This window comes from Hypoxylon trugodes (assembly GCF_022578975.1).
Source record: "Hypoxylon trugodes strain CBS 135444 unplaced genomic scaffold F4822scaffold_1, whole genome shotgun sequence".
Taxonomy (NCBI): domain Eukaryota; kingdom Fungi; phylum Ascomycota; class Sordariomycetes; order Xylariales; family Hypoxylaceae; genus Hypoxylon; species Hypoxylon trugodes.
The window spans coordinates 4,237,443-4,249,125 of record NW_026250016.1 but is presented as its reverse complement, the minus strand read 5'-3'; the positions used below and the strand labels follow the sequence as shown (position 1 = coordinate 4,249,125).

Sequence of the window (11,683 nt, the reverse complement as noted above, 5' to 3'; positions counted from 1 at the left end):
AAAAAAAAAAATCTCTCGAATCGAAGGAGAAGATGCGAAAGGAATTATGATGAAGGTGCTATCTCGAAGATAAAACGAACTTTAGTAGGCTATAAGAATTATGATATCCCTCAAAGTGAGACATCGTAGTGGTTGCTTGTGCTTAATAAGAAACTCCGGGACGCTTCGAGATTCTATAATCTCGCTGACTGGTTGAAAAACAGACCAATGTTTAGGGATGGGACAGGGGCCTGTCATCCCTGAAAGATTGATATAGGTGTCCCGGGCATTATACTTAGGTCTCGATCGCGAAGAGCCATTTCGCTCTTCCCTAGCCTATCAAATTTGTATAAGCATGTGCCGTGTCAATTTTCTTCCTGATCTCAATTTCTGTCAGCAATGTTTCTTACTCTATAGGGATTTTCATTCATGTACTTATAGGCTTCAAAGCCCAGCATATGGAAATGCCCGCGGCGCTCTGACGACTCGTACTACCCACCTGGAGGAACAGCCTGTAGCTTGCCGGTATCGTTTTGGTACTGCGTTCGATAACCTGGAATTTTCGCTTAACCCACTGACTGGAATCTTAAGCGCTAGGCCGCCTTCAAGCGAAGTGCCATGTCTAAGGCCCGACCCGGCTGCGCCTAGGGAACGGCTACTGCCGGCGTCAACTCAAACTGGAGACATGGAGGGCACTCCAGTCAGTATATTCAAGGTCGCAACGTTGGTTCGTGTGTGCCAGGAAGAGCATGAAACATACGGTACTTATTTCTTAGGAGGTAGGTAACGTCTACACAGAATAGACGGGACGTTGGCCTCTGTGGCGGCCTCGAGGCCAACTAACAGCTCCATTATTCACCTGTGGGTGATAAATGACAGGTATATATCCAGCTTTGGTTGGCACCCTCACGCTACCAATTGAGAATATTTACCCCCAATTGTGTACGTAGCCGTCGATTTTGAAAATGAAAACAGCGACATCGGGGTCCAGGCAAAGCCTTGTTTCAACTTCTTCCCGCCGTTTCCCTGACTGAATTTTCTTTATTAAAAAGTGTTGTCTTCACAAGTGTTATGGCATCCAATTCTTGCCTAGATCCCCGTACTCCAAGCAACATGAGTGACTGCGGATCAAAATCAACATCAAGCCCGCCAACAGATTACACCCCAACGCACACGACAGACAGCCATTCCCCCGCGTCCAACAAACCTTTTACAATTGATGGAGGCGGGATCGGGACGGCCCCCGAAGCAGACAGGATATACATAATCAGAGACTTGGACACCGGCAAAGCGCTCACATTGGAAGGTGGACATCTAACTTTAAAAGGTGCCGACACAAACGGCGGATGGCGCTGGGAGTGCGTCGAGAGAGGCGGTGGCTGGCTTGGGTTTCGCGAGCTAGTCTCACATAATTACCTAGGGCGCAATGGCTTTGGCGGGTTTTGGGCCGTCGTTCCTTGGTGTGCTGGTTGGGAAAATTTCGCTCTTCGGCCACTGGAAGTTGGGGGCTACCACCTAGTGAGTATTAGGATCGAGTTGCGCGTGATTTTTTTTTGGATTATGTCATTAAGTTATGAATCCCCAAGAATATGAAGTATAACATGGCTGACGAGAATGTTTGCATACACGCAGATGAGTCCCAATTGGTGGAGTTTCCGGCGTGTGAGTGTCTCAAGCACTGGTAAGTTAGTCGAGGTATTATCGGCGCCAGAAGCAATTCGCTGGGAGTTTATTGAAGTTGGCCGTTAGAATCCGATGAAATGATACAATAGATCTAGTAAGGTCCATATAGCTGATTTTGTGTCGCTCTAAAAATAATCGCAAAACCGACATAATAACCCTCAAAAACTTAGGTACATATCTACCATAGCGGGAAAATACAGAATGATGTTACCGTTACTGTATTTGGCAGTAACCGTAGAATTGTAGCCGTAGAAGTCCAGCTGTCATAATAAAAAAAGAAAAAAGAAAATAGAAAGAGTGACGCGAATGGGTTCCAGTAACGGTATCTGTATGAAGAGTAACAGTAACTCGACCTTAGTAACGGTAACAGTCAATCCACTCTTTTCGGTATGGTAGGTACCTAGGTTGTATACTGCATACCTTCTAGAAGCCCATCTCATTGAAAGAAAGAGATGATTGCAAGCCTTTCAGCCCTTGCAGGCCTGCCACATGGGCTTGGGCGGTATCTGCAGAGGGGATTGGTCACGCCACGCCTCTTCATTCCGTCATCGCGCGTTTCCGCGAGGTGCGCATCCATATTGTCTGCACCTCGCTCGTGACGAGTTTGTTCGTTGGTTGCTCTCAAATGCAAGGCGGCGCTTTCTCGGTTCTGTCTGCGTTGCAGATCGGCTGGGTATCAGATGGTTTTGAAAAAATCGCCTAAGTGACACGAAAAGCCAAGCGGTATTAGCGAAAAAAGCGGCCGTCATAGGCTTAATCAAAATGCGGGATTTCAGGTTATCCCGTCCCTTAGGTCAGTCGGCCATTCGGACTTGACGCTTGCCTTTGTTTTGAGGTCTTTCCTTTCATTTCATTTTGAATCCCATTGCGGGGAGGATGGGCACTAGGACAAGAAAGAATGAAGTAGTTAATAATTGTTGGATTTGTAACCAGTTTAGCCTTGGTTTGGTTTTTGTTCCCCGTACCATAATCGAGATTAGAAATTCGGCCGAACGTTTTTGCCAGGCTCGGGGGTAAACTACCATTCAGGTGACCGCATCCAAGGATTAGAAAGCGGTGGAAATCGGGCAAGCTTGGTCTTAGCATGCGAACTATCCCGTTCTTGTAGATGGGTTTGCCTGTTTGTATGTCCGTCACCACCGTTGTTGGCGGGTATTAACCCCACAAAATTCGATGACCAGATAAGTCCTAGTCGGTGCTACTCTAAGCGAGCAGGGAACCGATGCCTTGCGGAGAAGAAACCTGATAGGTGATGTTTGCGCCAGGCCAGCAAGACGCGTGTCGATGTTTTACAAAAAAGACAGACCACAGCTATGACGGCGGTGGCAGCGGCAGCCTACATTATCGGCGCCATAAGCAGGTCGCACTGCTGATGAAGGAAGTTCATGACGATTTAGTCTTGTATTCCCGCCATTTGATGCTGTCGTCACTTGGTGTCAAGGAGGGAAGACTGGGGAATGCGAACGATGGGACCATGGCCTTGTATCCGTTGCATTGGGACCGATGGTCCCTAGTAGCGTCGTGATGATCACCTGCCATTTCAAGTCTAGAACTTGTCGAACGGTCGAATTAGAAGCGATAACCAACACTTGGCCCGACCTGGGAGCGTGGCAAGTGGAGCTAGTGAGACATCAATTGAAAAGTCCCAAGAAGGCTCCTTTACATGCGCACACCTATCGCGAGGTTGTATGTATGTACATACATAAGTAGTACATGACCCCCGGTCCTCTCCCCCACTCAAGTCGATTTTCGCCGCTTTGTAAATTGTAACAGATTTGATGGGATTTAAATTTTGATGTCGTAAATAAGAAATACAAAGCTCCGATTGCTACCGGGGGGCCAGCAAGAAATGTCGGGCGAGAAATATCCGGGTCGAAAAGAAAAATAAGTGAAATAACATAACATAACATACCTGCGGAATGTTGAACGAAGAGTGGCATAAAAGACTCACCACATATGTACACTGCTTGTACGTCTCACGACACGTTAGCTACGAGATACAAATCTAGATAACACGTCTTCTGCAAGAACGGGTTTCCCTTTGCGGAACTGAATTGAAGGTGTCTTTAAGGTCAACATGAGATATATATAGATAAGTAGGGATGATGGTGTGTAGGAAATCCGGATTAGATATTTTCGAGCAAAGAAAAAGAAAAGAAAAGAAAAGAAGAATTTGTTAAACTTCAGCGTTAGTTTGGTACCTACATACATTCAAGGATACAACAGGTTCGCATCCGACGGATTTAACTCTCAGTGCTGTAAACCATTAACTTTGCACTAATGAAATGGAACAACCATCTGGGAAACTCAATTAGAAAGACTGCAGATCGGATGACTCCAAAGTTACAATTGCCTAGGTACTATTTAGTACTGTAAGCAACCTTAATGAGTTACACGACGCGCTTAATAAAGTTGAATAAAGAGCATCCCATTTGAACCGTATCCTCCGCTAGTGGAGTAAAAAAAAAAAAGTACCTACCTCCAAGGCTAGGTAGAAGGAGGCTTGGTGTTAAGTCCGAACGACGCTAATCTTTGGGGGGGCTTGTTACCCCATCTTTTCGAATCTCCAGGCCTTTGCAGCAGTTACTAGTTACTACACTCACACTAAAGCAAAACCTAGGGTTAGTTCAGGGCGCGCTCATCCCAGTGGCACCAGTAGCATCAGTGGCAGCGTCAGCGGCATGACCACACCCCGGCCATACTTCCGGCTCCTTCCAATGCTTGCACCCGATCGAATCCTCCATCGAACCAGCAACAGTCGCTCGCTTCTTCCTTCGATTCTTCGTTGGATAATTCTTATTTTTTAACAAACTCAGCATAGGTTTCTTTTCTCTTTCGATAATTCATCAACTTACTCATCTTTCGAGTCCTATTAGTCGATAATCATCTTAACCGCACCAACCAAATAGAGAAAGTTGTCGTTGTATTGTCTTAGACGAACCAATCCACTACTACTACTACCACCACCAAAAAACCACCGACCTACTTGAATTGACGATACCGAATAAATCGGACATTAGAACGATACATACATCGGAGCATTCCCTTCCAAAGATATACGACTTCCATATTGGCGACGTACATAATCTAAAAGATTGGAAATATCGTATCCATTCATTACCGAGAAAGAATCCTACGGATGACTATCGCCGTCGACCTCCTTCGTTTTCGTTGACCCCTCGGCCGCGCTTCGACGCTGGCTCGTCACGAACAATATTGCGCTATTTCCGGCAATTTAAGTTGCCTATGTTCGCACAATGGCGAGTTTCTTGAACAAATTTAAGACGGGTACTGCGGTAAGTTGTCGAATCTTGGTTTGAGGCTGTCGTAGTCGCACCTACACAATGTAGAGTACTTCTAGTGTCTCGAGCTATGAATGCGACCATTTTTATGTGTATTGACATAATAATAGACCACCTCGAACTCGACCACCAAAGATGCGCAAAAGAAGAAAGAAGAGGCTTTGCCGGAGGTCACCCCTCTAGAAAAGATGCTCCAGAATGCCGGCGCACTTCGGCAAGATGGAAGCGACAAATTCTTTGGTATGGAGAATGTAAGTCTAGCCCCAGATGCCCTTCAAATCCTCGTACCACCTAAAATAATGCTGACCCTAGTAATATAGTTCGGTAACACTTGGTAAATGATTGCTTATTCCACAATCCTCAGAGGAGATGTGTTCTAACCATAACGCAGCTATTGTAACTCGATCGTCCAAGCCCTCTATTATACCGTACCGTTTCGAGAACAAGTCCTCAAATTTCCCTCATTGTCCCCGCCAGATACACCGAACGGCAATCGGCCTAGAGTAAACGTCCAGATTAGAGCACCGGTCACAAACGGAAGCGCACATGGGGGCGCGAATGGGAACAAGAAAGCTCTTAGCGCAGCCGATGCGATGGAGAGGAGAAAACAGATCAACTCGGGACAACCTCAACCCGTCCGACCGGAAGACAAACCAGATACTCCAGAATACAAGAAGAAACAGGCAATGTTGAAGGGCCCCATATTAGAGTTGACGCAAGAAAGCAACGAGACTTTCGGTATGGATGAGTGCACATTTACTGGTCTCAGAGATATTTTCATGGCTCTCGTCGATAGTACGGTTCGCACGGGAGTCCTTAGTCCGCAACGCTTCCTTGAGATTTTCAAGCGCGATAACGAAATGTTCCGCAATTCAATGCACCAAGACGCACACGAATTCTACGGCCTCGTATTAAACGACATAATATCGAATGTCGAAAGTACAGCTAAACGATTGCTAAACGGGCACGCGGCTCGTAACGGAGCGGATGTTGAAGAGTCGCTCAAAACGGCCTTAGGAGCGATCGCTAAGACCACGAATGGCACCAATTCCCCTGGGACTGGTTGGGTACACGATATTTTTGAGGGCGTGTTAACCTCAGAGACAAAATGCCTCACTTGCGAGACGGCTTCTCAGCGCGATGAGACGTTCCTGGACCTATCAATTGACTTAGAAGAACATACTTCGGTGACTGCTTGCCTACAGAAATTTTCGGCTGAAGAGATGCTTTGCGAAAGGAACAAATTCCATTGCGACCACTGCGGAGGGTTGCAAGAAGCCGAAAAACGTATGAAAATCAAACGATTGCCGAGGGTTTTAGCCTTACATCTTAAGAGATTTAAGTATACGGAGGACTATAGTCGGTTACAGAAGCTGTTTCATCGCGTAGTATACCCATACCAACTAAGGATGTTTAATACGACCGAAGATGCAGAAGATCCGGATCGATTATACGAACTTTACGCTGTGGTCATCCATATTGGTGGCAACGCTTATCATGGGCATTATGTTTCAGTCATCAAGACGGAAGACCGAGGTTGGCTTTTATTCGACGACGAGATGGTTGAGCCAGTTGACAAGCATTATGTTCGGAATTTCTTTGGAGACAAACCTGGAATGGCTTGTGCGTACGTCCTATTCTACCAAGAGACGACGTTCGAAAAAGTGCGGGCCGAACAAGAGGCAGAGGGTCTTGAGGAGGTTAGGATAGCTAGTGAAAAAGCTGGCGTCGCTCAAGAAGATGGTCAACCAAACGGGCAAGCCCCTGGGCTATCAAGGCAATTGACACAGCCAATTCGGCCGCCCGAGGAACAAGAGGGATTGACCACTTTGGACCATGCTGCTACGGCGCCAGATATGGTAACTGACCCGACAGCTCCTTCTCCAGGATTACCGCCCCAACTTGACGGTGCGGATATACCTGCTCCCCCGCTTCCGCCGAGAGTCAATACAATTAAAGGGGAGCCCAAATCGAAAGAAGAAAAGAGTCGAGAGAAGAAGGAAGCTAAGGCTCAGGAAAAGGCACGGAAAGTGGCAGAGAAAGAAGACCTCAAGGCTAAAGAGAAACAACGAAAAGAAGCCGATGCACGGCTGCGTGAAGCCCGCAAAGCCGAGCAGGACGAGCTAAAGAAAGCTCTAGAGGCAAGCAAAAAGATAGCCGAAGAAGAGGAAGCCAAGCGAAAAGAAGCAGATGATGACGTTCCAGCCCTACAGAGACCAAGCAGGGGTAGTAGGACTATGTCTAGGAAGAGTTTCGGGTTCTTGAACAAGGACAAAGCGAAACGGGACAGTACGGAAATAGCCGAAAACGGACACAATGGCGAGAGCGCGGTACACAGCCACGACAAGCCAGAGCAGCATTTCAAGCTTAGAAAAAGCTTCAGCTTCAGTCTTGGGCGGAAGAAGAGTCATAATAACCTCTCGTGAACATTTAGCTGGAGTTTAGGGGTTTTTCTTTTCAACGGGATAATTACCCTCACACCTCGGCAAAATAGCGTGACGGGTATGGCATATATGGAGTTTGGGGACATCAAAAAAAGAAACACGATGGTCACGGAGCATTTACGGATTAGCGCCAAAGCTGAATTTTGTTTTGGGTACTCTGTAGAGCAAGGCTTACTGCTACAGTACTGGCATTTTGATTTCCTGCCACATCAGGAGTCAGGCTTGTTCATGTCACTGAAGATATCATGTATAATACGGTCAAGACCTAAGAGTTCATACGCGCTCGTAGTTGTAGAGGGTAGAGAAGAGAAAGCAAAAGCTTTGCTACTATCAATTTGGTAGAGATCCTAGTGTCAATTCACTACCGCATAGTATATTACTATAATCCGGTTCCTCCAACTAACAGTTCTTCTTGCCCGACCGTTCTCATTTTTGACCATGTCCCGCCAAACCGAAGTGTGTGTATCGTACACCCAAACGCCAAATTTAAATCGAATGCACGCCTTTATATCATTATCTTGCGTCGTGGCGCCTATGCACTCCTTTCTAGCCCAAGACCAGCTCGTAGATTATTATTAACGTATTGACCGCTATTAACGGGACTATTATTCCTGTTAGCTTCCCTACATGCCCACATCGTAATGCCTCCTCCCTATGCGAAAAGGGGTTGGGGAACGTACTCCTCATTAATGTTCGTACGCTGGCGATTAAGTTGATGACCTTCGCTTTGACACTCTGGGAATCGGGGCCGGCGCCGAATGCTGGGTCGTAGGAGGCAGATGAGAGATTTACTGAGAACGAGAATGGCTTATTAGTATAGGCGTTTATAGGTTATAGGGGAATGGAGGTAGGTTGGCGCATACTGCGTGCGAGGAAACGGTCTTCGGAGAGGATGGCGATCGCGTTTACGAGGAGGACCGAAACTGAGTTGTCGCATTAGTTATTGCTGTGGATATCGGAATAAATTGAGAGTGGCTTTACCATAGAGTAGGTTCCCAAGGAGCAGCATTTTGGCGGGCTGGTGTTGAAGGGCATGTGAGAATGCAACTTGGATGTAGAAACGTGCGACTTTCCTGCTTTGCTGCTTTCAAATGTTAAGGTGCTGTAGGTATACATGGGTGGTACTTACAAGGGACAGGTGTCAACGGTGCGGTGTCGGGTCGGAGGCTGGAATAGTGGATCTGCACGTGGCGGTGCAGAGAAGGAAAGTACCTTCGGCGTCCCAGTTTAATTGCTGTCTGTTACACTCATTGAAGGACTCTCTTGTCTCTTACATCAACCATCAAAATGAGATGATTCTAGTTATATAACAGCAGGCCTGTGAACGACATTGTGTCTTAAATAATCGCCGATAACCTGAACCCAAGTCGCTCATTTACCATCAAAAATCAACAAAACTTGTACATTAGATGTTTCCGAAGGTTCACGCCGACCTCCTTTAAGTATATGGTCTAAATGGCAGCACTCGGTATGGTATTGATCTTTTAATACTTTATTCTTCATGATCGATCGCTAATAAATTTCAAGACTTATTACTGTCGTTGGCAATACCAGCCTTGATTTTGACCCACCTCTTAGTGGCGCCTTACACCAAGGTCGAAGAGTCGTTCAATATTCAGGCAACTCACGATATCCTTGTCTACGGGACACCTACCAATAATATATATGAACGACTCTCAACTCAATATGATCATTTTGATTTCCCTGGTGCTGTCCCCAGGACCTTCATTGGTCCGGTCTTATTAGCGGGGATTAGTCAACCTATCATCGCAGCGGTGGGATTCCAATATGCGCAACTAATCGTGAGAGGTCTTTTGGGACTTTTCAATGCCGGCGCGTTGTTGGTATTCAAGTCAAGTGTGAAGCGGGCATTCGGAAGGTCAACTGCGAGGTGGTATGCATTACTGCAACTCAGCCAATTCCATATCCTGTTCTATGCTTCTAGAACGCTACCCAATATGTTTGCTTTTGGATTGAGTAAGTTATTTCCCCTGAAGTTACTATCCTTGAGTCATGAGTATGGTCTTAATCTGATTCTCTTCAGGCACCTTGGCGTTTTCACAATTGATAGGACATCCCGATGAAAAGGTGCGAGCCTGGCGCTATAGGATGGCTATTGGCAACTTAACCATTGCTGCTGCCGTATTCAGATCAGAATTGGCTATCCTCCTCATTACCACCACACTCTATAACCTGGCTCGATCCCATATATCACTACGCCAAATAATCCCTACCTTCCTTATATTCTTCGTCCTCTCGTTGGTGGTAACGATACCAATCGATTCTTACTTCTGGCAAAAGCCGCTATGGCCAGAGCTATGGGGATTCTACTACAATGCCATTCTTGGCTCTTCATCTGAATGGGGAGTTTCTCCTTGGCATTATTATTTCACATCGGCGATACCCAAGATTCTCATGAACCCGTTGAGTACAGCTGTCCTCATCCCATACGCGCTTTGGAATGCCGGAACGAAGAGCCAAGCCCAGCCATTGGTAATACCTAGCATCCTGTTCGTAGCGATATACTCTCTGCAGCCGCACAAGGAGGCCCGGTTCATATTCTACGTCGCACCCCCGTTGACCGCGGCGGCAGCCCTAGCGGCTAACTATATCTTCACGAGGCGTACTAAATCCGTTAGTTTCTTACTTGCGTCTGTTGTGATTGCCGGCTCGGTAGTTGCATCCTTTAGCCTCAGTACGGCCATGCTCGTCATATCTTCTCTTAATTATCCGGGGGGCGAGGCACTTTCGGAGCTCCGCAACCTCGTAACTTCGTCTTCCTCCCTCGATCTTCAGACCGTTACCGTTCACACAGACGTACTGTCGTGTATGACTGGAGTGACTCTCTTCGGACAGCATCCTTATCCGCCTAATGATCCCCGCCCGACTAACGAGATAGTGTTCACTTACGATAAGACTGAAGACGAAAACACGCTGCGTAGTCCATCATTCTGGGAGAAATTCGATTACGTGCTCGCCGAAGACCCGAATAAGACAATAGGCCCGTGGGAGACGGTCGGAGTAGTGGAAGGTTTTGCCGGAGTTGAAGTAATGAAGCCGGGTACGCCGTCCAAGGGGGATATTGAAAGTGGCCAAGACAGAGTATTCGGCAGAGGTTCTCTGGTAAGAAAGATGAAGGGCCATATTAGGAGGTTGACAGGTGGTTGGTGGGTTGGCCCGAGGATGGAGCCGAAAATCCACATGCTGAGGAAATTGCGGGAGGGTGAGGCTAGGAGAGCTGTGACGGAATGATGGCTCTAGTTCTTTAAAATCTAGATAGGCTGAAAACCAAAAGTCGATTGCCGAGCGTGGCATTCTATTCCCGATATGGCTTCACGGCCCGCAGACCACACCGGGTGTGAGAAAAGGAGTGAATGATCCGGTGGCAACTAGACACCGCCTTGCTGGTGTAAGGTTGGACGGGGCTGACGGATCGCTACTATAATATGTAGGTCTTCATAAAATGCTTACCTAGATTGGTTGTATTATTTGCAGAATTCTGCCCGCTAATTCCTCGCGTCCAATCTGGCGAGTCAGCCCAACACCCTCAGATCTACCCATCTTGCAGCCCCCAACCTGTGATGCTACCCCCCGACGTAGCCTCGCCCACGGATTATAATCTGAGGCGTTTGGTACCTACCAGCCTCACCCACGTACCGGCGTCGGGTTTGACGTTTGTCGTTATGAATTTTCGGCTGGCATGATGCATATTCCATATCAGGAGATATGTTGGTGGTGGTCGAGGCCTATGACTTGCATGGAGGCTGCGTTTTAGTAACCCGTGACGAAGCAACCGTAAGGCTTGACTGTTGTATAATTCCTAAGTAGGTAGGTGGGTATGGCTTAATATGATGAGCAAGTTACACTACAGAGGGAGACGGGATATTGTATGTGGGTAGGTGGTATAAATGTAGGCAGGCAGAGCCATATCTATACCAATACCTATTTCTATAATTATACCTGCCTAGATACTAAATGGTACCTATTTTGGGCGCATAAATGGATCTGGGGAGTAAGACGGTAACATCGATAATATCGATTATCAGCAGCAGCCGAGAAAACAGAACCATCCAGACCGACGGTTATGCGCACCTGTAGAAGCAAGCTGTTCAATGATCGACCAACCGCCCTGCCATCCTAAGATAGCTACATAGCTCTGTAATTCTAGGGCTGGAAGCTCTAAGTTTAGGGAGCTTAGGGGGTGATATTCTTAGTTGAATTGTTTATTTTTGGTTGCACTTTTTGATTGTTGCGAGTGGGATGTTGAAAGGGAAA

The 11,683-nt window shown here is 46.9% G+C and overlaps 4 protein-coding genes across 4 annotated transcripts; 3 read left to right on the top strand and 1 right to left on the bottom strand.

Moving 5' to 3' along the window:
• Nucleotides 1–908: 908 nt before the first annotated feature.
• Nucleotides 909–1,940, top strand: F4822DRAFT_42997 (uncharacterized protein). Its single transcript, XM_051461191.1, has 2 exons — nucleotides 909–1,497; nucleotides 1,612–1,940. The coding sequence occupies exons 1-2, from the start codon at nucleotides 1,051–1,053 to the stop codon at nucleotides 1,726–1,728; spliced, it is 564 nt and encodes a 187-aa protein (XP_051320030.1). The 5' UTR covers nucleotides 909–1,050; the 3' UTR covers nucleotides 1,729–1,940.
• Nucleotides 1,941–4,389: 2,449 nt separating this feature from the next.
• On the top strand, nucleotides 4,390–7,741 carry F4822DRAFT_387665 (cysteine proteinase). Its single transcript, XM_051456825.1, has 4 exons — nucleotides 4,390–4,958; nucleotides 5,075–5,215; nucleotides 5,285–5,298; nucleotides 5,356–7,741. The coding sequence occupies exons 1-4, from the start codon at nucleotides 4,920–4,922 to the stop codon at nucleotides 7,388–7,390; spliced, it is 2,229 nt and encodes a 742-aa protein (XP_051320029.1). The 5' UTR covers nucleotides 4,390–4,919; the 3' UTR covers nucleotides 7,391–7,741.
• Nucleotides 7,742–8,524, bottom strand: F4822DRAFT_387664 (Yos1-like protein). The gene is made up of 4 exons (XM_051456824.1): nucleotides 8,390–8,524; nucleotides 8,272–8,331; nucleotides 8,089–8,199; nucleotides 7,742–8,010 (listed from the first exon to the last, which is right to left on the bottom strand). Exons 1-4 carry the CDS (start codon nucleotides 8,415–8,417, stop codon nucleotides 7,955–7,957), a joined length of 255 nt encoding a protein of 84 aa, XP_051320028.1. The 5' UTR covers nucleotides 8,418–8,524; the 3' UTR covers nucleotides 7,742–7,954.
• A 339-nt stretch (nucleotides 8,525–8,863) lies between these two features.
• Nucleotides 8,864–10,660, top strand: F4822DRAFT_424731 (glycosyltransferase family 22 protein; the record flags this gene model as incomplete). Its single annotated transcript, XM_051460197.1, has 3 exons — nucleotides 8,864–8,876; nucleotides 8,936–9,385; nucleotides 9,453–10,660. The coding sequence occupies 3 exons, from the start codon at nucleotides 8,864–8,866 to the stop codon at nucleotides 10,658–10,660; spliced, it is 1,671 nt and encodes a 556-aa protein (XP_051320027.1).
• Nucleotides 10,661–11,683: the final 1,023 nt, after the last annotated feature.